Source organism: Narcine bancroftii, chromosome 13, assembly GCF_036971445.1.
Source record: "Narcine bancroftii isolate sNarBan1 chromosome 13, sNarBan1.hap1, whole genome shotgun sequence".
NCBI lineage: Eukaryota > Metazoa > Chordata > Chondrichthyes > Torpediniformes > Narcinidae > Narcine > Narcine bancroftii.
Genome location: NC_091481.1, coordinates 73,817,319 through 73,844,409, shown reverse-complemented (window position 1 = coordinate 73,844,409; position 27,091 = coordinate 73,817,319). Strand labels below are relative to the sequence as shown.

The 27,091-nt window shown below is 43.4% G+C and overlaps 2 protein-coding genes across 7 annotated transcripts in view; one reads left to right on the top strand and one right to left on the bottom strand.

Moving 5' to 3' along the window:
• rec8b (REC8 meiotic recombination protein b) overlaps window positions 1-17,398 on the bottom strand; it is a 139,819-nt gene extending 122,421 nt beyond the window's left edge. For 5 of the 6 annotated variants that reach the window (XR_011347731.1, XR_011347732.1, XR_011347733.1 and 2 more), the window contains exons 1-8: window positions 16,536-17,398; window positions 14,700-14,768; window positions 8,253-8,395; window positions 5,258-5,287; window positions 1,813-1,888; window positions 1,122-1,239; window positions 755-806; window positions 104-183 (exon numbers count right to left, since the gene is read on the bottom strand). Coding sequence is in view for 3 of the 6 variants with exons in the window: in XM_069907591.1 (XP_069763692.1) it covers window positions 104-183; window positions 755-806; window positions 1,122-1,239; window positions 1,813-1,888; window positions 5,258-5,287; window positions 8,253-8,395; window positions 14,700-14,768; window positions 16,536-16,591 (624 nt within the window). In the remaining 3 variants the exon portion in view is untranslated. The remainder of the gene's footprint in view (window positions 1-103; window positions 184-754; window positions 807-1,121; window positions 1,240-1,812; window positions 1,889-5,257; window positions 5,288-8,252; window positions 8,396-14,699; window positions 14,769-16,535) is intronic. The other variant, XM_069907592.1, reaches the window with a different exon arrangement.
• A 1,221-nt stretch (window positions 17,399-18,619) lies between these two features.
• Window positions 18,620-27,091, top strand: part of LOC138748440 (NLR family CARD domain-containing protein 3-like) — a 115,749-nt gene continuing 107,277 nt past the window's right edge. Inside the window, exons 1-2 of the mRNA XM_069908655.1 lie at window positions 18,620-18,730; window positions 25,396-25,538. The gene's annotated coding sequence lies outside the window, so the exon portion shown is untranslated. The remainder of the gene's footprint in view (window positions 18,731-25,395; window positions 25,539-27,091) is intronic.

The window sequence follows — 27,091 nt, the reverse complement described above, 5'->3', positions numbered from 1 at the left end:
CAACATGATTCCCTGTATCCAAGCCTCTGAATCCACAGGTTTTCCCCATTACCATTCCCCCAAATCTTCAGATGAAGTCAATGGAATGAAACTGGATACAAACCTCCACTTCCGGCATCAGGATGGGCTCAACCTCACGAATTGTGATCAGCTCCGGGGATACTGTGAGCACAGCAGGTGTCTCTAAGGAGAGAGACAGCAGTTGCACATGAGAAAGACCATGTGTGTATGACTGCATTTGCACCTTGTGTGCGAGAGGGTTAGCACTTAATTTCTACATGTGCATTTCAGGCTGGTGACGGTGTGCGTTGTTAGCTGTGTGCATGTGGGTTTCTATATCATGTGTGCAAGATTAGTGTGTGAATATTTGACAGTTAACCCCCTGGCACTGAACTCTCCCCTCCCTGGGCATTGAAACCTCCATTCTCCCCCCCCCCCCCCCCCACCACCATGATATGAATCCTCTCCCCTAGCCACAGATGTAGGAGACACTGAAAAACCCCTGCCCCAAAAAATGAACCTTCATTTCCTCAGGCATTATTTAGGTTTTACCTCTCTTTTGGACCTCTGACCCAGACCTGTCCCTACCCAACCTCAGGAGGAGGTGATGCGACCTCCTGTGAGGGATGGTAAGGGATGGGTTGAGGCTGTTGACTCATCCATTGCCAGTATGCAAAGAGGAAAGGAGGAGGTGGACCCACACTGGAAACACCATAGCTGAATAGCCATTTGCAAATGACAGAGCATCACACACCTTTGCCTCTTGGAGGAAATTCTGTTGGTGGAGATTTCAGTAATGGCTGCACCTGGAAACAAATAGATAACATGTCATCCAGAATCTCCTTCAACACTGTCCATTTTCACACACCCAGGTTCAGGGTCAGACACAAAGAGAAGCTCCCTCCACACCATCCAATCACACACTCCCAGAGACAGGGTTAGACACAGAAGCTCCCTCCACATCATCGGTTAGGCAGTGTGGGGTTGGTTTGTGCTGGGCAGAGTTGTTCAGGGAGGAAGGGTTGAAGGAGGAATGTTAAGGAGAAAATCCTGGGGATTAATGGTGGGGATGCAATGATCAGTGCTGTCAGGTGGGAGACAGAGGTTCTCACCATACCTACCTGTGAGATGAGGCTTGGACTGGGCAGAGGAGAGCTCGTCATAACTCCAAAGAATGGATCCAAAGCCCCTTCATATATCTCCAAAAGTGTGGCCATATCTGGCAGCAACAGGTTCGGTCTGAAATGGTCCAGGAACAATGGTCACCTGCCCAGTAGGTAACCTAAAACCCCCAAACACTTTCCAATACCCTCTTCTTTTCCAAGGGAATGCCCATCATCCTCACCCTTTGGGAATCTGTCAAAATTTCACCCCTCTAAGACCTTGTTATGTGTTATGCATCCCCTGCCAGCAACCCATCCCTGGGTTTGAACAGTCATCCCCCACCCCTGTTCCTCAGCAATCCACCCAAATCACACCCAGCCCTTCAGACCTGACCCTTAATTCAGCCTCCATTCCTTGTAGCCTGCCTCCTCTCAATATCCCCCACCCCCCACTCCATGTGTCACTGTGCGTATTGCCATTTACCACAGGACTGATCTTGTCCCAACCTCCAACACCCCCCCCCCCCAATCCCCGGGTGGCTTCCAGTTGCCCCAGAAACCTGCCCCACTCCCCATGGCCCTTATCTCTGGGAGTCATCAGGGACTGGTTCTCCTCTCTCCTGCTCACTGCCACACTTTCCCTCCCTCTGCAGTGCTCCTGCTGACACCTCCCCACCCCTCTCGCTTCAATCTCCACATGGACACTTACTGCTCCAGCTCCGACATGTTGATTTGGTCCTGGGAATAAGTCCGGTGCATCCTCTCCAGAATGTTCTGGATCTCTTCTGTGGAGACAGTGGGAGCAGCTCTCAGCTACAGGCAATGCCTCCACTGAGTATGGCTACAGCCACCATAGCTCTTAGCTACAGGCAACCCCTCCGCTGAGTGTGGCTACAGGTGGCCCAGCTCTCAACTACAGGCAGTGGCTCCACTGTGTGATTACAGCAGCCCCAGCTCTCAGCTCCAGGCAAACCCTCCACTGTGTGTGGCTATAGCCACTATAGCTATCAGCCACAGGCAAGCCTTCCACTGAGTGTGGCTACAGCTGCCCCAGTTCTCAACTACAAGCACACATCCACTGAGAGTGGCTACAGCTGCCCCAGCTCTCAGCTATAGGCAACCCCTCGACTGAGTGCGACTACAGCCGCCCTATCTCTCAGCTACAGGAAGCCCCTCTGTGTGGCTACAGGTGGCCCAGCTGTAAGCTACAGGCAACCCCTCCACTGAGAGTGACTACAGCTCCCCCTGCTCTCAGCTGCAGGCCAACCCGAAGATTGTAGTGCCATGTAGCCCATCTTTCACCTGTAGGTGAACCATTTAATGATTGTAGCTACAAACATCCAGCTCCCTGTATAAGAAAAATGTGCGGCTCCAAGCAACCCAACCGTGGATTCAACGTGTAAGAGCGGGCAATCCCTGAATAAAGCAATCCCACAACCACTCTCTCCCATGACTTCAAATGCAACTACAGGCAGTGCTTGCTGCAGGTAAACCCTTCCTACCACCATCCCTCACCCCATATATTTCCCTGCTGCCACAGCTGTTATGTCCCCCATCATCCCAATTCAACCTCCTCATATAAAGGACCCCCCCCATCACCATCGTGATCTCATAAAGGACCCAATCACCAACCTCCTCTCATAAAGGACCCAATCACCAACCTCCTCTCATAAAGGACCCAATCACCAACCTCCTCTCATAAAGGACCCAATCACCAACCTCCTCACATAAAGAACCGCCCCCCATCACCATCGTGATCTCATAAAGGACCCAATCACCAACCTCCTCTCATAAAGGACCCAATCACCAACCTCCTCTCATAAAGGACCCCAATCACCAACCTCATCATATAAAGGACCCCCATCACCAACCTCATCACATAAAGGTCCCCCATCACCAACCTCCTCACATAAAGGACACCTCCCCATCACCATCGTGATCTCATAAAGGACCCAATCACAAACCTCCTCTCATAAAGGACCCAATCACCAACCTCCTCTCATAAAGGACCCCCATCACCAACCTCCTCTCATAAAGGACCCCCATCACCAACCTCATCTCATAAAAGACCACCATCACCAACCTGATCTCATTAAGGACTCCCATTGTCAACCTCATCTCATAAAGGTCTCCCATTGCCAACCTCATCTCATAAAGGACCCCCCATTGCAACCTCATCTCATAAAGGACCCCCATCACCAACCTCATCATATAAAGGACCCCCATCGCCAACCTCATCACATAAAGGACCTCCCCCCATCACCATCGTGATCTCATAAAGGACCCAATCACCAACCTCAACTCATAAAGGACCCCCATCATTAACCTCATCTCATAAAAGACCACCATCATCAACCTGATCACATAAATGATCTGCATCACCAACCTGATCTCATTAAGGACTCCCATTGTGAACCTCATCTCATAAAGGACTCCCATTGCCAACCTCATCTCATAAAGGACCCCCCATTGCAACCTCATCTCATAAAGGACCCCCATCACCAACCTCATCTCATAAAGGACCCCAATCGCCAACCTCATCATATAAAGGACCTCCCCCCATCACCATCGTGATCTCATAAAGGACCCAATCACCAACCTCAACTCATAAAGGACCCCCATCATTAACCTCATCTCATAAAAGACCACCATCATCAACCTGATCACATAAATGATCTGCATCACCAACCTGATCTCATTAAGGACTCCCATTGTCAACCTCATCTCATAAAGGACCCCCCATTGCCAACCTCATCTCATAAAGGACCCCCCATTGCAACCTCATCTCATAAAGGACCCCCATCACCAACCTCATCTCATAAAGGACCCCAATCGCCAACCTCATCATATAAAGGACCCCCATTGCCAACCTCATCACATAAAGGTCCCCCATCTCCAACCTCCTCACATAAAGGACCGCCCCCCCATCACCATCGTGATCTCATAAAGGACCCAATCACAAACCTCCTCTCATAAAGGACCCAATCACCAACCTCCTCTCATAAAGGACCCCCATCACCAACCTCCTCTCATGATGGACCCCCATCACTAACCTCATCTCATAAAAGACCACCATCATCAAACTGATCACATAAATGATCTGCATCACCAACCTGATCTCATAAAGGACTCCCATTGCCAACCTCATCTCATAAAGGACCCCTCATTGCAACCTCATCTCATAAATGACCCCCATCACCAACCTCATCATATAAAGGACCCCCTTCGCCAACCTCCTCACATAAAGGACCCCCCCCCCACATCACCATCGTGATCTCATAAAGGACCCAATCACCAACCTCCTCTCATAAAGGACCACCATCACCAGCCTCCTCTCATAAAAGACCCCCATCACTCTCATCTCATAAAAGACCACCATCATCAACCTGATCACATAAATGATCTGCATCACCAACCTGATCTCATAAAAGGACTCCCATTGCCAACCTCATCTCATAAAGGACCCCCCATTGCAACCTCATCTCATAAAGGACCCCCATCACCAACCTCATCTCATAAAGGACCCCCTTCACCAACCTCATCACATAAAGGACCCCCATCACCAACCTCAGCACATAAAGGACCCCATTACCCTGGTCACAACTTTTTCTCAGTGCTACCTTCAGGAGGAAGATACAGAAATCTGTAGTCCAGCACCTTTAGCTCCCAGGATGGTTTTTATTCAACAAGTGGAGAGAGTGGCGAGCACAAACGTTTCTTGGTGTGTGTATAATGGGCAATCTATCCTGGACCCACAATATCTCTCCATTAATCAGGAAGGTGCATCAAGGAGGTTGAGGAGGGCAAAGATAATGGCTCCCAGCTTGGCAACATTTTACAGGAGCATAATTGAAAGTGGCCTGTTATTGAATTATGGAATAAAATAGATTGAATAAAATAGGTGGGAAAGGTACGATTTCCTGTAAAACACCTTTATATCAAAATAAACTCTTTCCTTTTACCCTTAATAATCAGTTTTTGAAGATATGGAATCAAATAGGGATTAAAACAGTAGAGAATTATTTTGAAGCTGGTAATTTTATTTCTTTTCAAAGAATGAAGGAAAAATATAATGTCCCGCATAATATATTTTTTTTGTTACTATCAAGTTAAAGCTTTTCTAACTGATAAGTTAGGCCAAAATTTAAGATTACCTGGACAGCCTTGATTAGAAATGTTAATTTCTAAAGGAGATACAAATAAATTTATTTCAGAAATGTATAAACTACTTCAAAGAAAAATGTCTAAACCAAATATTCATAAATCAAGATTGAGATGGGAAACTGATTTAAATAGAAAGATAGATGAAAATTATTGGAGAATGTTATGTATAGATAATATGACTAAAATTATTAATGTAAGATATAGATTAGTACAGTATATGATTTTTTTACATCAATTACATTTAACTCCTCAAAAATGTTTTTAAAAATAATTAATTTAATATCATCAGATCTGTTTTAGATGTGGTAGAGAAATAGGTTAATTTTTTTTCATATGATTTGGCAATGCACTAAAGTTAAATCTTTTTGGATACAAATTTAAAAACATTTTTGAGAGCATATTAAAGGTAAAACTCCCATTGGATCTGATGTTATTCTTATTGGGAGATGTTAAAATGGTTAGTCCAAAAATAAGATTAATTATGTATCAAATTGATTTTTTATGATTAGCTTTAGCAATTTCTAGGAAATGTATAGCTATTACTTGGAAATCAGATATGGATTTAGGAATGCAAAGATGGCATACTGAATTGAGATTTTGTATTCCTCTTGAAAAATAACTTATTGTTTATGTGATAAATATTTTTTTCTGAAAATATGGACCCCATATCTACAGAATGTTGGTTTGAAGATTTAAACTCTCAATAGTTCGGTCTTAGTGGTGATTTTCGGTTTCACAGCAATTGATTTGAATTTTTGATAATATCTTTTCCTTTTAGGGGTAGATGGGAGGGAGGAGGGTGGTGGGAAGGGAGGGGGAGTTAGGATTACATATACCATGTATTTTTTTTAATATATAATTCATCATTTTGGTTTAAAACATTTCAAATAAAAAAATTTTAAAAAAGTCTCCTGTCTGGCTGAACCATTGCGTGGATGGTAGCTGCAAAGAATTGGATCAGAAATCAATACAGAGGATCATCAAACAGTTAGGAAAAGCACTGTGGTGTCTCTTTCCTCTATTGACAACATTCATCAGGAGTATTGGTTAAATAGGGGTCAAAGAAATAATGAGGACCCTTTCCATCCAGCACACTGTATCTTTGACCCACTACCATCAGGAATGAGGTTCGGGAGATTAAATGCAGGACTGTCAGGCTGGGAAATAGCTTCTTCCTGCAGGCATTGAGATTGATGAATGATATCCTGCAAATGAGTAAATCATTCCAAATTTATTTAAAATTATATCTTGTTATATATTGTGTACTGTGAGTGTATGTATGTGTGCATCATGGTCCAGAGAAATGCTGTTTCATCAGGTTGTATTATGGATTCACAAGACAAAAGGGACAGAAGCAGGGCACTAGGCCCATCAAGTCTGTTCCGTAAATCTACACTAAGCTACTCTACACTAGTTCCATTTTCTGGCCTTTTTCCCATAACCCTTGATGCCCTCACTAATGAGATACTTGTGTATTTCTTGTTTAAATACACCAAGTGATCTGGCTTCCACTGCTGTATGTGGCAGTGAGTTCCACAGATCCACGATCTTCTGGTTAAAGAAGTTCTTCCTAATCTCTGTTTTATCTGGATAACCTCTAATTTTCAGACTATGACCCCTTGTCCTCGATTCATCCACCAAGGGAAACATCTTACCCGCATCCACCCTATCTAAACCTATCTAAAATGCCTCTCATTCTCCTATATTCCAATGAATATAACCCAAGAGCTGCCAAATCCTCCTCATGTGTTAGCCCTTGCATTCCGGGAATCATCCTAGGAAATCTCCTCTGCACCCTCTCCAACAACAGGGTACCCAAAACTGCACACAGTTCTCCAAATGGGGTCTCACCAGTGCCCCATAGAGCCTCATCAACACCTCTTTACTTTTCTACACTATTCCTCTTGAAATGAATCCAACCTAGCATTTGCCTTCTTCACCACCAATTTCACCTGGTCATTAAGTTTTAGGTTTCCTTGCACAAGGACACCCAGGTCGCTTTGCACATCCAAGATCTGAATTTTCATCCCATCCAAATACTATTCTGCCTGTTTATTTCCACTGTCAAAAAATACAACTGTATATTTCTCTATGTTAAATCTCATCTGCTATAATTTTGCCAAATCTCCTAATCTGTCTATATCCTTCTACAACTTTACCATTTCTACTACACTTCCTACTCTGCCATCTGTCTTGGTGTCATCCGCAAATCTGGCCACAAAACCATTCATACCACAATCCAAATCATTAATATAAATTGTAAACAGCAGCGGCCCCAATACCAACCCCTGCGGAACACCACTAGTTACAGGCAGCCATTGTTTCCTGCCTATGAGCCATTTTTCTATCCAGTTTAATAACTTTCCTGTAATTCCATGGGCCCCCATCTTATTTATCTGCCTAATATGCGGCACCTTATCGAAAGCCTTTTGAAAATCTAAATAGATAACATCCACAGCCTCTCCTTTGTCTATCTTACTTGAGGTTTCTTCAAAAAACTCTAATAGGTTGGTCAGGCAGGATCTACCCTTTAAAAAACCATGCTGACTTGGGCCTATCTTGTCATGCATCTCTAGGTATTTCATCACCTCATTCTTGAGAATCGACTCTAATATCTTCCCAACCATCGATATCAGACTAATCGGCCTATGGTTTCCTTTTTCTGTCTCTCACCTTTCTTAAATAGCGGAACCACAGTTGATAATAAACTTGAACTTACTACTGTAGCCATAAATAATTCCAGAACAACCAAAATATACTTCCTGCCTTTTTGCCACACCACATTTTTCTTGCATTCTGAGTATTTATCGATCTTTCCTGAACATTTATTATCTCTCTGTACTGGAGTATATTAATGGATACTATTGTCGTTGGTGTATCTGACTGGTGTTTAGCTGCAGCAAGAGAAAATGTTGGTGCACATACACATTGTATTTGTGTGTATGACAATAACACATGATCACCACCTTTCCTGCTACCACATACCTATCAGATAGTTGCATTGACGATGAAAGACTCGGACAACCCCAATCTCGAGCTGGGCCGACAGGTACAGGGAAAACCGAGGCCTGGAGGTGCTGGGGTAGGGAGGCCGCACCTGGACCAGGATGTAGCTGATGATCTCTTCGCTGGAGGGGAAAACAGCAGAGGGTCAAGGATGCCGTGGAAGAGCAAATAGAGAAAGCTGATATGGTAGTCCCAGGAATGATTGGTAACAGGAGTCTGGGAAAAAAAGACAGTTTCTGGCAGAGCTCCAAATGAAGAGGGGTGGAGAAAAGAGAGTGCGAGGGTGGGGTGGGTGGAATTTATGAGCGAGTAGGTGTGGGGCAGAGATCAGAGCAAATGTAAGTGGAAAAAGAATGAGGAAAGGCTGAGATAGAAAAAGAGGAGAAATGGGACAGCAATTGAAGGTAGGAAAGAGGGGTGTGAGGTTAGAGAGGGGAGATGGGAAAGTGAGAAGGAGAGCAAGAAATCAGAGATAGAAGGGTGAGGGGTGAAGAAGAGAAGGGAGATGGCAGAGTAAGGGGGAGAGCAAGAGATGGCAGAATAAGTTGAAGAGGGGAGATGGGAGAGAGGGTGAGGGTGAGAAGGGAAATGGGAGAGTGGGGGGAGAGGAAGAGAGGAGAGGTGGGAAAGTGAGGGGAGAGCGATAGATATGAAATAGGACAGTGAGGGGGAGAAGAACAAGAGAGGGGAGAGTGAACAGATGAAAGAGGGGAGATGGGAGGAGGGTGGGAGCAGAGGATGGGAGAAAGGAGAGAGTGGAAAGCGAGGAGAGGGGAAAGTGAGGGGAAGAGAAAGAGAGGGGAGAGTAAGAGGAAAAGCAAGAGATGGGAGATGGGAATGTGATGGGGAGAACAAGAGAGAGGTGGGTGAGCGAGTGAGGAAGAGACTGAGAGGGAAGATGGGAGAATGAGGGAGAGACCAAAAGAAATGAGAGTGAGGGGGAGAGCAGGAGAGGAGAGCTAGGAAAATTGAAGAGAATTCAAGACAGATGAAATGGGAAAAGTGAGGGGGAGAGCAAGAGAGGGGGGACGGAAGACAGAGTGAGAGAGCAAGAGATAGGAAATGGAAGAGCAAAGGGGAAAAAGAAGGGAGGTGGGAAAGTTAGAAGGAGAGCAAGAAATGGGAGATGGGAGATGGAAGGGTGATCGGGTGGGTAAGAGAAGGGAGATCGCAGAGTGAAGGGGAGAGCAAGAGGTGACAGAATAAGAGGGAGAGAGAAAAGGGGAGCAAGAGAAGATGGGAGAGAGGGGGATGGCGAGAGGGGAAATGGGAGAGTGAGGGGAGAGCAAAAGAGGGGAGAGCAAAAGAGGGGAGATGGGAGAGTGAGGGGAGAGCAAAAGAGGGGAGAGGGGAGAGGAAGAGGAGAGAGAGAAGGGATGAACAAGAGAGGGGAGATGGGAGAGTGAGGGGGACAGAAAGAGAGGGGAGATGGGAGAGGGAGGGGGAGAGCAAGAGAAGGGAGATGGGAGAGTGAAGGGGACAGAAAGAGAGGGGAGATGGGAGAGGGAGGGGGAGAGCAAGAGAGGGGAGATGGGAGAGTGAAGGGGACAGAAAGAGAGGGGAATGTAAGTGGGATAGCAAGAGAGATGACAGTGGGGAGGAGAGCAAGAGAGCAGAAATGGGAGAATGAAATGGAGAGCAAACAGTGGAGACTGATAGAGCAGGAGAGAGGAGATAAGGGGAGAGTAGGAGATGGAAAAGTGAGGGATAGAGCAAGAGGGGAGAGGGGAGAGTTAGGGGGAGAACAAGAGAGGGGAGATAGGAGAATGAGGGGGGAGAGAGGTTAGATGGGAGAGCGAGGGGGACAGCAAAAAAAGGGAGTGTAAGGGGGTGAGTAAGAGAAAGGAGAGCAAGAGAGGAGAGATAGCGGAGTGAGGGTAAAAGGGAAGATGGGAGAGTAAGGTAGAGAGCAAGAAGGGGAAATGGGAGAGTTAGCAGGAGAGGGGAGATGGGATAATGAGGGGGAGAGAAAGAGAGTAGAAACAGGTGCATGAGGGGAAGAGCAAATGAGGGGGAGAGGGAAGAGGGGAAAGGAAAAACAAGACAGGTTATGTGAGAGTAATGGGCAGAACAAGAGAGGGAGACAGGAAGTGAGGGAGCGAGCCAAAGACATGAGAGTGAGGGGGAGAGCAGGAGAGGAGAGATGAGAAATTGAGGGGATGAGCAAGGGGGGAGATGGGAGAGTAAGAAGGAGAGGGAGGCAGAGAGGAGAGGAGATAGAGGAGAGCAAGAGAGTAGAGAGAGGGGAACAGCAAGAGCGTAGAGATAGAGAGTGAGGGCAAGAGTAAAGAGGGGAGATACGAGAGTGAGGGGGAGAGGAAGAGAGGAGATGAGTGTGAAGGTGAGAGCAAGAGAGAAGAGATGGGAGTGTGAGGGTGAGAGCAAGAGAGAGGAGATGGGAGTGTGAGGGTGAGAGCAAGATAGAGGAGATGGGAGTGTGAGAGGGTAAGCAAGCAACGGGAGGTGGGAGATTGAGTGAGAGAACAAGAGGAGAATGTAGGGGATAGCAAGAGAGGAGTTATTGAAGAGAGAGCAACAGAGAGCAGATGGGAGAGTGAAGGGGAAAGAAAGAAAGGGGAGATGTGAGATTGAGAGGAAGGGCAAGAGAGGTGAGATGATGAGAGAATGTGGGAGAGTGCAAGACAGGGGAGTTGGGAGATTGAGGGGTAGAGCAAGAGAGGAGAGGGAAGAGTAAGGAGGAGAGCAAAAGAGGTGATGGGAGAGTGGGGAAGAGAAAGATGGGAGAGAGTAGGGGAAAATCAAGAGAAGGGAGATGGGTGAGAACAAGAGAAGGGATAGGGGAGAGCAAGAGAGAGGAGAGTGAAGATGAGAGTAAGAGAGGAGACCAGAGAGTGAGGGGGAGACCAGGAGAGGGAATCGTGAAGGGGAGAGCAAAAGTCAGTAGATGGGAGTATGATAGGGAGAGCAAAAGAGGAGAGATTGGAAAGTGAGGGAGAGCAAGGAAGGGGAGATCGGAGAGTTGGGGGAGAGCAGAAAAACAGAGATGGCAGAGTGAGTGGAAGAGCGAGAGGAGAAATGGGAGAGTGGCTGGGAAAGGAAGAGGAGATGGGAGAGTGAGGAGGAGAGCAAGAGAGTAGAGATGGGAGAGTGAGGGGGGAGCAAGAGGAGGGAGAGTGAGGGGAAGAGCAAGAGAGGGCAGGTGGGAGAGTGAAAGGGAGATCAAGAGAGGGGAAAGTGAGGGGGAGATAGAGAGCACAGACAGGAGTGAGTGTAAGAGAGAACAAGAGATGGGAGAGTGAGGGCAAGAGCAAGAGAGGGGAGATGGGAGATGTAATGATAGTGATCATGGTTGCAATGCAACTAGCAATGCCTTACTGTTTGATTATACTTGGCTGCCAGCAGGGGGCTGACACATAGTATGCAGATCTGTAATGGAGACTAGCAGCCTCATCGCATGTCACATGATGCTGTTTACAACAACTTTAAAGTAAAGAACCTTTTCCTTCATCCATGTGTTGTCTAAGAACTCACACATATGAATACAAGATGAAACATGGTGTCAGGTGGGATGAAGGAAATTAGAAGGAAATACTTTAAAAGGTAACATCTAAAGTCAGCAACTGGTCAGTGAAGAGAGGCGAACAAAGTGAAAAATGGAAGGATTACAGCCACCAGCGAAACTTCAGAAGACAGGTAATGTGGCTGAAAATTGAAACAGATTTAAACAGCATTTTGGATCGTATTTAGTGGCAGTCAGAGCTGACGAGAAAAGTGATAAAGTGAAAGCATCAGTTTTCTTACATGTCGTGGGTGCTGAAGCCTTGGATGTGTATAATAACTTCACATTTGCTGCTGAAGGAGACAAAATTAAACTGGAAAAAATAATGGAACAGCATACCTAAACATAACCTGACATTTGAGAGGCACAGATTTTTCACATATATAAAGAAAACGGAAGAAAGTATTGATCAGTATGTGTCTGAATTGAGAAACAGAAGCAAAATGTGAATTTGGTGGACTGACTGACTCACTAATAAAAGACAGACTTGTGTATAATATTCCAGATAATAGTCTCAGGGAAAGACTGCTAAGGGACCAGGAAAGAGCCATAGCACTCTGTAGGGCTACAGAAATTGTAAAAATGCAGGTAAAAGAGCTGTTCAGTGAAACTAGCTGCAACATGGATGCAATGAACAAGAACAGACATAAACCATTTAACAAAAAGCATGCCAGAGTGGAAAAAGAGCCGTGGCCAGTGAACAAAAATGAAAGGGACAATCGAAAACTATGTTGTAAATGCGGTACACAACACCTTCTAAAAAAGTGTCCAGCATATGGTAAAACATGCAATATGTGCAACAAAAGCAAACATTATGCCTGTTGCTGTAGGAACCAAGTGCAACAAAGCAAGGATCATGCAGTAGATGAAAGAAAGATAGAGGAATTCTATGTTGATGTTGTGACTGAAAACAAGAAAGAAAACAGAGACTGATGTTGAGATTAAAAGTGAATGACATATACATTTCAGTTAAATTGGATAATGGAGCACAAATTACTGTAATATCAGAGACTGATATTTAGAAGATTAGACCCCGACCAAAGATGTATGAAACAAAAGTGAAGGTGACAGAATATTCAGATACTGACAATTGAGAAAAAACAACTTGGATGGATGGCTCAACATGAATGGGACTGCTCACCTGATGTTTTGAAGTACTGGAACTGCAGGGTGGAACTATCAGTGGTTGAAGACATCATCTACAAAGGAAGTAAAATCCTTATCCCAAAGAGTCTGAGAAAAGAGATGCTAAAAAGGATCCATGGACGACATCCCGGAATTGAAAAGTGTAAGAAAAGAGCACAAGAGGTGATGTACTGGCCAAGAATCAACAATGATATAACAAATGAAGTGTCAAACTGTACAAAATGTTGGAAATATCAAGCAAGCAATCCTGCAGAACCACTAAAGCCACATCCAGCACCGAACAGACCTTACCAAAAGGTAGGCACTGATCTATTCGAAGGTCAAGGGAAGGACTATCTTGTAGTCACAGACTATTACTCCCTGTACCCAGATGTGTGTAGATTGAACACCACCACTGCAGATGCTGTAATAATAGGTGTGAAAGCCATATTCTCCAGACATGGTGTGGCAAGCAAGATCTTCAAAGACAATAGACTCCAGTTTTGCAATTTAAATTTCCGATAGTTTGCCAAAGAGTGTGACTTTGTGCACACCACGTCAAGTCCTCATTTTCCACAGTGTAATGGTCAAGTGGAAAATCAGTACAGACCATGAAAAGTCTGATGTATAAGGCAAAAGACAGTGGAATGGACTTCTACCAGAGCATGCTAGTATACAGCACCATGCCGCTGAGTGTGGTATGTCACCAGCACAACTCCTTATGGGATGTAGGCTAAGATCGAACCTCCTAAAAACAAAAGAGGGGGAGAAAGAGAGGAAGTTCAAAGAACAACAGAAAGAAAAGCAAAAGTATTACTTTGACAGAGGAACAAAAAACCTACTGCAACTCTACACTGGTGACCAAGTAAGGCTAAAAGACAAAACAAATTTATGGACTCAAAAGAGAACTGAACTTAGTGAAATCCAACCAAGATCATACACCATTCAGACAGATGAAATCGTTGAGATCTTTAAATGGGACCAGCCACAGTAGATGGAAAGACAGATATAGTTGAACAACCTGAATACACAGCTGAGAAAACATCATCTGAGACAACAGCTCAGATTCAAGGACAATCAATCAGGAGATCATCAAGACATGTGAGTCCTCCTAAGAGACTCATTGAGTACATTTAAAGACTCCTGTTATAGAATGAAGTCATGCTATCTTATTCATTCTTTTCAAGTTTTAGTGTATGTAAATATGAACACACAAAACAAATTTTAAAAATGTTAACCATGTTGATAATAATGAAAATGTAAGTTCTTGATGTTAAAGTTAAAGTTAAAATTGCAGAGTTAAAAGTAACCTACTTTTGTTTTAAGAAAGGGAGATGCAATGCAACTAGCAATGCCTTACTGTTTGATTATATTTGGCTGCCAGCAAGGGGCTGACACACAGTATGCAGATCGGTAATGGAGACTAGCAGCCTCATGACATGTCTCATGGTGCTGTTTACAACAACTTTAAAGTAAACAACTTGATCCATGTGCTGTCTAAGAACTCACACATACAAATACAAGCTGAAACAATGGGAGAGTGAGAGGAGACCAAGAGATGGGAGACAGGAGAGTAAGGGGGAGAGCAGGAGAGGGGACATTGGGGGAGAGCAAGAGAGTGGAGATTGGAGGGTATGGGGAGAGTAAGAGAGGGGAGATGTGAGAGTGAGAGGAGAGCAAGAGAGCAGAGATGGGAGAGTGGGAGGCAGAGTAAGAGAATAAAGCAGGTGAAGGAGAATCAGGTCAGGGAGAGTAAGATAGGGAGGTGGGAATATACTTACCATGTTCTTACAACATTCACTTTCAAATAGTCTCGCTTTGTCACCTTCCCGCCTTTGGTTGCTACCATCCTGGAAGAAAGAGAAAGACAGAGAGGTGATGTGAGGAGAGATTGGGAGTGGCAGGGAGAAAGAGGTGGGGATGGGATGTGAGAAAATGTGAGAGGGAGGGAGGAAGGGAATGAAGTAGGAAGAAAGATATGTTGGAACAAAAGAAGAAGGGGATGAAAGAAGCAGAATGAGGGGATGGGGAGAACAAGAATGGTAGTAATGGGGGAAGAGAGTGGAAAGGAGAGAGGTAGAGAAGTGGGTATGTAGTTTTTAAGAGAGGAGGGGTTGGGAGAATGAGAGAGTGTGTGGACAGGGGAGAAAAAACGTGTGCATTGGTTAACAAAGAGAAACAGACTTGTCCTGTGCTGACAGTGGACATACTCCTTTCAGATTAATCTATCATCAGAATGTATTCACCCAAAATCCTGAAACACCCCAACACCCCTTAACCTCTGTAGGACCACGGCCGAGAGGTAGCAGTTGCCTTGTGGGGGAGTGGGGAAGAAATAGGTGAGAGTGAGAGAGATTCAATATTCCATTATTGTCATATATTACACAGAATTTCCTCCTGCCTGCAGTAAGGCAAACAAAAAGTCATCATTAGTAATATCTGGCACCCCTGACAGCAAGAGAGAAAGAGATGCAAATGAGATTCCCTTCCAACACACCAAGGGTCTGTGGATTCATCTCCAGTACTCCTGCAACCTGAGAAAGATGGGGAGGGGAGGGGGGGGGGGGGAGATAGAGATGGGAGGAGAAGGCAGGGCATAGGGAATATTGATGAAGGGGTAAGTGAAGGAGTGGAAAAGGAAGAAGGACAGAGGGTCAGGAAATGAGGGTAGTTGGGCTGGGTATATATTGAGGGAAGGTGAAATTGAGGGAGGTGGAGAAAGAGAACATAAGAGAATGAAATTAGGAGAGGACAGAGACAGGGGGATGGAAGAGGGTACAGATAGGATGGAGAGTGGGAAACGTTCCTCCTTCAGAGATATGGGTTTCAGTTGAGGTATGAGATGCAGAGGGGATGTGAGGAGGTTATTTTTCCCCCACCCAGCGGGTGATTAGAGTCTGGGCCCCTTCTGAGCAAGGGGGTGATGGAGGGAAAGATTCTCATAACATTTATATCGGCATATCAAAATGCCACAACTCTGTTGGCTGCTGGCAGTGTTGGAAGCTGGGATGATTATAGATGGGTACTTAAAAAATTACAACAATGCAGATGCTTGAAACCAGAAAATGCTGCTGCCACTCAGCATCTGTGGTGAGAGAATCAAGGTGCAGGTTAATGGGTGCATTTTCACCATCCCTCTCTCCCTTACCCTCCTTCACCATCTCTCCCTCCCTCTCTCTCTCTCACACCCTTCCCTTCTCCCTCATTCTCCCCTCTCCCTCTCCCTTCTTCCCTCTCTCCCTCCCTTTCTCACTCACTCTCCCTCTCTCCGTCACCATCTCTCCACCCTCCCTCTCTCTCACCTTCTCTCTCATTCTCCCCTCTGCCTCCCACTCTCCTTCCCTCTCTTGTCATCTCTCCCTCACCCCCCTCTCTCCCTCACCATCTCTCCCTCCCTCATTCTCCCCTCTCCCTCACCCTTCTCTCCCTCACTCTCCCTCTTTCCCTTACCATCCCCTTCTCCCTCACTGACACAGATGAAGGAAAGGCTCAGGCCCCCAGGCTTGGGACTGGATGCCAAGGAGCCTGAGACAAGAGAAACTGAAGTCAGATGCCCTTTCCCTTTGTGCTTCATAGTAGATCCCATTGACATTGTGCCCCCCCCCCACCCCCCTCACCAGATGGTGCTGAATTTCCCGGTGCTACGCTGCAGCACATCTGGGAAGTAGAACATGGTGAGCAGCTCAGACTCAGATATCAGCTGTGCCCTGGTGGTCAGCCCCTCTCTCTCTACTCTCTCCCACTCCGGATGGAGTAAACTCCCTGTCACACGCCCTTCTGTTCCTTGCCTCAGCTGTTGCTGTGTTCTCCCTCACTCTTAACTCTCTGACTTCCAATCCTTTCTTGCTCTGCTTTCCTCTTTCCCACTTTTGTTCACTTTCTCCTTCCACTCTCTCAGTGTTCCTCTCCCCCTCACCTTCCCTCACTGACCGTCTGACTATCCCTCTATCACACTCCCTCTCTCCCTCACACTTTCTGTCACACTCTCTCCCCTCACACTTTCTGTCACACTCTCTCCCCTCACACTTTCTGTCACACTCGCTCCCCTCACACTTTCTGTCACACTCCCTCTCTCTCCCTCACACTTTCTGTCACACCCTCTCTCCCTCACACTTTCTGTCACACTCCCTCTCTCTCCCTCACACTTTGTCACACCCTCTCTCCCTCACACTGTCACACTCCCTCTCTCTCCCTCACACTTTCTGTCTCACTCTCTCTCCTCACACTTTCTGTCACACTCGCTCTCTCCTTCACACTTTCTGTCACACTCCCTCTCTCTCCCTCACACTTTCTGTCACACTCTCTCTCCTCACACTTTCTGTCACACTCTCTCTCCTCACACTTTCTGTCACACTCGCTCTCTCCTTCACACTTTCTGTCACACTCCCTCTCTCCTTCACACTTTCTGTCACACTCCCCCTCTCCCGTCTCTCGTTGACAAGCGGAGTTCGCTCCAGTTTCTCATCCTTGCCACCCTCCAATCAGGACACAGGCTGGAAATAACCTCGCATTCTGATTCGCCAGGACCAGAACCGGCTAAACCAGCTACGTAAAGACGCACCAATCAGGGGGAGGCTCGTTTCGTAACCAGCACGCAAAACCAATCGGAACGAGGGAATAAATGTGCCCGCCCCCGCCGGCCGAAACCCCGGCAACAGTTTGGAGCGTCCGCGTCAACAGGACGCCTGGACCAATCCGGCGTCGACGGGCTTGGCGCCATCTCCTCGGGACGGGAATCCCAGAGTCGGGAGAAAGGGAAAGAAAGGAAGGAGGGAGAGGAAAGGACAAAGAAAGGGAGAGGAGGGAGGAAGAATAAAGGAAACTAGAAGGGGAGTGAGTGGAAGGGAGAGAGGGAGGGATAGAGAGAGAAAGGAGGGAGGGATAGAGAGAGAGAAAGGGAGGGAGAGGAAAGGGAGGGAGAGGAAAGGGAGGGAGAGGAAAGGAAGGGGAGAGAGGAGGGAGAAAGAATAAAGGTAACTGGGAAGGGAGTGTGGAAAGGAGAGGGAGGGATAGAGAGAGAGGGGGCAGAATAGAGAGAGAAAGGAGGGGGGAGAGGAAAGGACAAAGAAAGGAAGGGGAGAGAGGAGGGAGAAAGAATAAAGGAAACTGGGAAGGGAGTGAGTGGGAGGAAGGGAGGGATAGAGAGAAAAGAGGAGGAAGTAGAAGGGAGAGAGGGATAGAGATAAAGGAGGGAGGGAGAGGAAGGGACAGAAAGGAAGGGGTGAGAGGAGGAAGGAAGAATAAAGAAAACTGGAAAGGGAGTGAGTGGGAGGGAGGGATAGAGAGAGAGAGGGCAGAATAGAGAGAGAAAGGAGGGGGAGAGGAAAGGACAAAGAACGGAAGGGGAGGGAGAAAGAATAAAGGAAACTGGGAAGGGAGTGAGTGGGAGGGAGGGAGGGATAGAGAGAAAAGAGGAGGAAGTAGAAGGGAGGGAGGGATAGAGAGATAAAGGAGGGAGGGAAAGGAAGGGACAGAAAGGAAGGGGTGAGAGGAGGGAAGAAGAATAAAGGAAACTGGGAAGGGAGTGAGTGGAAGGGAGAGGGAGGGAGGGATAGGGAGAGAAAGGAGGGAGGGTGTAGAAGGGAGAGAGGGAGGCATAGAGAGAGAAAAGGGAGGGAGGGATAGAGAGAAAGGAAGGGGTGAGATGAAGAATAAAGGAAACTGGGAAGGGAGTGAGTGGAAGGGAGAGAGAGAAAGGAGAGGGGGAGAGATGGTTTGGAGGGAGAAAGAGAGGGACGGAGGAAGGAAAGAGGGAGAGAGAAAGAGGAGTGCTCAGAGAAGTTGGATGTTCCGATGTACAGCAACAAAAAAGGTACTTTTTGCTTGTCATCCAGGCAAGTCAAGCTGTCCACAGCACACGAGCAGTACAAGAACAAAAATGTGTTTACAATAAAACAGAAGTATAGGATATAATATCAGATAAAGCAAAAGTGTGGGGTAGGGTAATGTTGAAGGTACAGTCAAACTTTTACCAGTGAGAGGCCCGTTCCAGAGCGATAACAGCAGTACAGAAATGGGCTTGACTAGGGATTCTGGTTCTCAGATTCAGATGCCCAAGGAGAACATGCCAAGAAGGTCTCGTCTGAGAAGGATGGGTTTTTTTTTTGCTGAGAACACAAAGGGAAGTTGGAGGTTGCCTCTGGACAGAGGGAAAGGTGTCAGCCAGAAGTGCGGCAGATAGAATTTGATCTGCACAAGTGTGCATTGATGCATTTTGGATCACCTTTTTTATTTATTCAACATATATAAGATCAAGCAATTAACAATAATATATCATAGTAATATAATAGAATGTTAACAAATATATGCTGAAACTATAAGAAAAAAATCTAAGATATAAAACTATAAACTACCTACTACAAATAAAGACTAAACCCCCTATTAACCCACCCTCTCCCCAAACTAGTCTAATCCCAAAACTAAAATATATATTTCATAATAAAGCGATTACAAGTAATTAATTTGGATTGCATCAATTGACACTCAAAGACCTCAAAGATTATTAAAATTATTGTACCTTCAGGGAAAACTTCACTGATCAGGAAAAAAATTAAAAATCATAATTTTAATTTCATTATTTTAGCATATGGACCCCTAATTTATCCCTTAAATTATACATAATTTTCTCTAATGGAATACAACTTTGAACCTCAGCATGCCATCTATCTAATGTTAAAGAAACATCAGATTTACATGTTACAGCAACACATTTCCTTGCTATTACTAAAACCAACTTAAATTTTAAATGACACTTTCAAAATTTCCTAACAAACGTAGGGTTTAAAGGAAAGTTCACCCCCATTATCCGTTGTAAAAAATGTACGAATAGAAACCCCAAAAGGGTTGGCCTTTGAGCAAGACCACGGAGAATGAAGATAAGTTCCAATTTCTGTTCCACTTCCAAAACATTGATCCAATAAATTTGATCTCCATCTACTCAATTTCTGAGCAGTAATATACAGTTGGTATAAAAAAATTATCATGAAGTAATCTATATCTTACATTAATAGTATTTGCCATAACTTCTTCACATAAGTTTTGCCAATCTTGTTGATCTATTATCGTGTCCAAATTTCATTCCCATCTTTCTTTTGAATTAAACAAGCTTACTTCAGGTGTCTGTTTCTATAATGATATATATGCAATTGAAATAAACTTTTTAATAATTCCATCACCATAATTTGTTCCAAATTTGAAGGATCCTAGTTTATCTCTTAAATAAACCCTCAATTGAAAATAACAAAATAATGTATTCTGAGGTATATCATATTTAATTGTTAATTGATCAAAAGACATCAATCTATTATTATCCTAACAATCTCCCAATTTAGTGATTCTCTTATAGTACTATATATTTAAAAAAGGATTATCTTTTGAAAAAAATAAAGGGTTAATTAGTGGTGTTTTTAGTAAAAGGAAATTTCCATCAGTTTCTAATTTAACTTTATTCCAAATATTCAACAAATGTTTTAATATTGGAGCCTCCATATCTATTGCACTTGATTTAGAATCTCATTTATCAATAAATTCATCTAGACTAACTTCTCCTATCTTATTTAGTTCAATATCCACCCATAATGGTCTAATTTTAACAAACGTGAAAACTAAAAACCTTAATTGTGCTGCTATGTAATTCTTAAAATTAGGAAGTTGAAATTCTTCTTGTTCATATTTCCAAGTTAATTTTTCTAATGACTTTCTTATATCCTCTTTTCCCTTTCCAAAGAAATTTCCTAACTTGCTTATTTAAATCTTGAAAGAATTTTAAGGGTAAAATTTGAAATAAATATTGAATTCGTGGAAAAACATTCATCTTAATACAATTAACTCTCCCAATTAATGTCATTGATAAACTTACCCATTTTTAAAGTCTTCCTCTACATCACACATGTCAAACTCTGGCCCGCGGGCCGTTGGCCCGCAAGAACATTTCTAATATGTATTAGAGGTGGCCTGCCCTGCAGCGAGAGCCGATGCTGTTTTTTGGTAATGTCACCCCCACCATCCTCCCCCTTCATTGCACATCCTTCCCCATTGTAACACAAGAAATTGTAACACGAGAAGTCTGTCGATGTCATCAGCCGGCAAGACAGTTGGAAGGCTCCCCGCACAACCAGTCACTTCTCCCACCTGTTGAGCGGTGCGGCGGATTGGCGAGCGCCTGTGATTTCCTGTCGGCGCGACGGGCATGGCAGGCTGCGCATGGCCCCCGGGCAGCGCGAGCATCGCGCGACTGGCACCGGACGGCCCTTCCATAGCGCGTGCGCACTTCTCCCGGTCGCCACGGCCTTCAGCACTTGCACCCGCGCGGACCCCAGGGACGGCTGGTTCGGCCCTGCACGTGAAGAGAGAGATGGTGGCTGTCCACAAAGGCTGATCGGCAGTGCGCTGGGCCTGAGTGGGTGGGTAAGCAGGGGTGGGCAGAGGGTGTAGGTGAGGAGTAATGGGCAGGGGAAGTTATGGTGGTGCAAGGGGCATTTCGAGGGAGGGATGAGTAGAAGGAGTGGTGGATAGGGAAAAGGGGAGGGGCGGGGCAAGTAGGGGAGGGGTGATTAGAGGGTGAGAGATGGGTAGAGGGAGGAACAGGTTGAGGGGAGAGGCAGTAGAGGGGCATGTATAGGATGGAGTGGGTAGAGGCAGAGCGAGTGGAGTGAGGGGTGAGTAGAGGTTGGGTAAAGGACTGGTCAGGTAGAGGGATGGTGGGTCGAGGGTGAATAGAGGCCTAGAGCCTGAGGAGTGAGCAGGAAATGCTGAGTCCTGATGCAGGCCAAAATGGACACAGCCTGTGAATGTTGACTACATCTCCACAGGGACCAAATATGTTTCCTTCAGGTCAAGCAAAGGGTGAACTTGAGCTACCTACTCCTGACCTGTAACATTATCCTCCTAAAGTTATATCCTAAAGTTTAACATTACATATGTTTAACATTACAGATGTTGTTGAAAATTTTCAATAAATATTTAGTTCGGCCCTCGACTTAGTCCAAGTTTTTAATTTTGGCCCTCTGTGAATTTGAGTTTGACACCCCTGCTCTACATTTTTAAATATTGGAATATAATTAATTTTTTTTTTTCAAATTAATATCAATACGTATACCTAAATATTTAATTTTGTCTACATTGTGAATAATCTCCTTTTACGAGTTCCATTACCTCACTTATACCCCAATTTATTATATATCCTGAAATTTTCCCATAATCTAACAATTGACTATAAAGTCTTGTTAATGATGTTTGTGGTTGAATTAAATAAACTAGTACATCATCAGCAAATAAACTAATTTTATGTTGGTTCTGATTTATCTCAAATCTTTTTAATTGTTGGTCATCTCTGATCTTTTGTGCAAAAGCAAACAAAGCGGTGATAAAGGACATCCCTGCCTACTTGATATATTTAAATATTGAGATATTTATCCATTTGTTATCATTTTGACTTCTATATAAGGCTTTAATCCAATTTATAAAACTCACAGCAAAACCAAATTTACTTAACACCTTAAATAAAAATTACCATTCTAACCTATCAAAAGCCTTTTCCAATTCTAAAGTTACAATGAGACTCAAATCTTCTTTCTTCTGAGCTAAATGAATTATACTTAATAACCTTACAATATTCTCCGAAGATTATCTATTTTGAACAAAATCCATCTGGTCCATGTTTATTAAATCAGTAAGATATTCATTAATCCTATTCACTAATACTTTTACTACAATTTTATATTCTACATTTAACAAGGAAATAGGTCTATAAGAAGCAGGCTTTAACAGATCTCTATCTTTTTTAGGAATAACCGTAATTATCGCATAGAAAAGGTTTCTGGAAGACAACGTTGTTTGGAAGCCTGTTCTAATGGAATCAAATCTTTAAACTCTTTATAAAATTGAACTGGAAACCCAGCTTAACCCAGAGATTTATTGTTTTGTAAACTATTAAGCGCATCATGAACCTCCTGCTCAGTGAAAAGATTCTCTAATTGATCTAAACCTTGAGTTAATGACAAATGTGACAAATAATCATCTATAGCCTCTTCATCTTCAGATGTATATAACCTCGTAAAATTCCTTAAATACATCATTCATTCTTAGTTTATACGTCACTTCATCATTATCCTGCTCTATTGCATTAATTGTTCTAGAAGATTGATCTGCTTTTAATTGCCAAGCCAGAACTTTATGTGACCATCCTTCTAACTTGTAATATTTCTGCTTAGAATGTAATATCATTTTCTCTGTTCTATATGTTAACATTGTAATGTTTTATTAACTAAAGCTCTATATTTATCCTCAGAGGATGATTTTTGAATTTCCTTTTCCAAGAAAGTTATTTCCTTTTCCAATGTATCTATCCTTCATATATCTTTTTATGTTTTGAAGAATAACATAAATTGATAAGATTTCAATGTATCCCAAATAACAAACATATTTTCTACAGATTGTAAATTAGTTTCACAAAACAAACAAAAATCTGGTCTTTTCATTAATAAAGAATTCAATCTCCATCTATAAGATGAATGTTGTTTTCCTGCAAATTCCAACTCAATCAGAAGAGGGGAATGATCAGATATTAATCTAGATATCTAATCCGCATCAATCACTCTTGATTGATTTTGAGTGGAAAGCAAAAAAAAAAATCAATTCAAGAATATGTATCAAACCTGCTAGAATAAAAAGAGTAATCCCTATTAGGGTGCATTCTTCTCCATATATCAATTAAAATCTTTTATTAAAGGTAACAATGTTTTAGCTGCCTTTGATTTCACTATATTTCTTGAAGATTTATCCAATACTGGTTCTAAACAGAAGTTAAAATCATCACCCACCAAAACATTTTCATGTACATTTACTAAAATTAAAATCCTGTATAAATTTTTGATCATATAAATTCAGTGCATAAATATTCAATAAAGTCCACTCTTCAGAGAATATTTGACAATTTACTATAAGATACCTTCCTGCTGGGTCTGTAATTACATTTTGAATTTTAACTGGTAATTTTTTGTAATTAAAATTACCACTCCCATAGCTTTAGAATTAAATATAGAGAAAGCTACCTGGCCTACTCAATCTCTTTGCAATTTTAAATGTTTATTTTCAGTTAAGTGAGTCTGTTGTAAAAAAGCAATATCTACTTCTAATTTCTTGATAATATGATTTTAAAAAATTATTTTCATGGTCCCGTTATTAATATTAAAACTCAATATCTTAACCCATTATTTTAACAAGTTATTATCATACATTCCTGTCCAGGTAGAATTCCCATAAATTAAATTGGTCCAAGGTGTCATCATCTGCAATCCAAGAACACTGAATTTATTCAAAATACATACTTTATTAAAAAAAGTATTAAGCTAACAAAGAAAATTAGTAATAACAAATCCCTCCCTCTCCAAAATGCCAGAAAGACCAGAATTACCACCCTCCATTGTGGGTCATGGCCAAACCATGAAAACACATGCAGTCATCAGAAACTGACAAACTCAGCCCCCCCCCCCAACTTCCAGAGGAAAAAGAAAAATCATTATCGAAAGAGGATTACACCATCCCCATTTATTAATAAATCATTCAACAAGTCCTCTTGTGGTAATTGAGCCTTGGGCAAGTCTTTAACAAAATCTTCAGCTTGAATATAATTGGTGAAGAAGAAGACATTCTACTGATCCTGCATAAATACTTTCAATGTAGCTGGAAATCGAAGCACAAATCTGGAACCTTAATCATATAAAGCCTTCTTAACCGGATTAAACTCTTTCCTTTTCTTCAAAAGACTCAAATCTTGGTAAGAAAGATCTTATTACCCTCATAGTTCAAAGGTCCATGCTCTTTAGCTCTTCTCATTGCCATACCAAGTATCTTCTCTCTATCTTGCTAATTTAGAAATCTGATCAGTATAGACTGAGGTCTCTGATTCCGTCCCGGTTTTGGTCGGAGTGCTCTATGAGCTCTCTCAATCAAAATTCTCTCATCCAAATATTTCCGAATCCAATCTTGGAAAAACTGAATTATCATGGCCTTCTTTGGCTTCAGACATTCCAACAATTTTAAGATTATTCCTTCTACTATAATTTTCCAAAATTTCTTCTCCAATAATTTTTCATTCATGGAAACCAAAGCAGTAACAGAGTCCTCGTTAACATTCCGCAATACGGTGAATTTCTTCACGGCCATCTTGAATTCTTTCTTCTAATTTTTGTGAAATGTTATTTATTGATTTGGTCAAGTCAATTTTAGCTTGTTGTATTTCTCCAGTTAAAAATTTAAAATTATTTTCCATTGTGTTCACAATTATCAATTTTAGTGTCAATTTTATCTGTTTTTTATTTAAAAATTTTGCCTTGCCTTTAAATTCTTTTTCTGTGCTTGTAACTTCCTCTTCACTTGCAGAACAGTTAGAATTATCTTCTATACCAGCTACGTCTTCTTCTACAACTGGAGCGCTGGATTGGCCCTTTAAAATTTTTTCCTTTTTTTCATCCACAGAGCGTATGCGCAGTGTGGACATACCGTTCCCAACGGTTTCATCTTTGCAGAGAGCCGCAGGGATGGCTCTGTGAGATGGTCCCTCTCCAAGGCTGTCTCTAGCAGCTCCAGGAGAAACTCCAGCAGCCAGCTTCGCTGAGAAGGTAGGCCCAGGTTCTTTTTCTTTCCTCGGTTCGTGTCCATTTTTCGGAGTAGTTTTTAAGAATTTTTTCTTTTCTTGGTGGCATTTTGTTCTTAATTGTCAACATTTTAGATTAACTTTAAAGTAACTTCAATAGTGTAAACTTTACTTAATTAGTACCTTTTTTAAATAAAATCTTCGGGAGTCATAAGGGTGCGCTATGTTCCCTATGGCATCACGTAACTTCCCCTCATTTTGGATCATCTAATACTGGCCAGAACTAAAACTGCCACAGAGTTTCAAAGCATGGAAACTCGTTAAGACCACCTTGCCCATGCTGGTCCAGGTGACATCATGAACTCATCCCATTTGCTTGCATTGGGGGCCCATATCCCCCTCAACCTTTTTCTAACTATGTGCCTATCAAAATATATTTCAAACATGCCACTCCCTCCGGCAGCTTGTTCCACGTCCCCACCATCCTCTGTGCAAAAGATTTGTCTCATGGCTTTCTTTTAAAGCTTTCCTCTCATGCTGCAAATCTGAGCTGCCCAGTTTAGGCTCCCTAACGCTGAAGAAAATCTACAACCATTTATCTTATCTATGGCTCGCAAATTTATAAACCTCTTTCACAGGTCCTTTCTGAGCCTTTGATGTTCCAGGAAGGACAGTCCCAGCCTAGCTAGCTTCTTATTTAGGATCTGTTACCATGCTTTATCTCCTTGTAACTCAAACTCACCAGTCCAGTGAATCCTTTCCACACCTTTTCCAGCTTTATGATATCTTCCCTCCAGCTTGGCTTCCAGAACTGTACACTAATTCTACAAGTGTGGTCTCATGTTGTGACATGACATGCCTGCTCCTGTACTTGGTGCCCCAACAGATGGAGAAAAGTTTGCCAAATGCCTTCTTCACCACCATGTCTACCTGTGTCACCACTTTCATACCCAAATGCCTCTGTATTACAGCACTCTCTGGACACAAACTGATCCCTTGTAATCAGCCACATCAGTGTCTTGCCGAAGAAACTTGCACCATCAGGGTTTTCCAGATGATAACCTCTTTCTTTCAGGTAACCACAGCGTACTTTTTTGTTTCCCTTATTTCAAGTGAAACATTAGGCAGCTAGTCCTCTCCTCTTTTATGGACCACAAGGGCTTTGACCAGGCTGAACTAAGAACTCACAACCCATCATCCAAATGGGGTTTTTCCATAAGCTTGCCAGCTTGTCCTGTTCCAGTCCCATCTGCTGCTGCTGAACTGTAGAACTGCAGAACTGAATTCTCTCTTTCTCTCTCAGAGAAAAACATGTTTGACGCTCACTGCTTGCAAAACCACGTGACCCTCTTAGAGCAGCAAGTTGCACTCAGACAGCTTGCACCGGTGAGTTCTTTCATCTGTTGCTTTTTAAAGCAACAACCCATTAGTGAAGTCCCTTGGGCACTCTTCAAAGTTTTTGCAAAGGCTTTTGGAGCCAGCCTGTCTAGCTTGAGCAGAGCTCCAGTATTTTAAATGCAATCTAGTTTGAAGTGTTTGTATGTGACCTACCATAAATATTCGAGTATAATGCAAAAA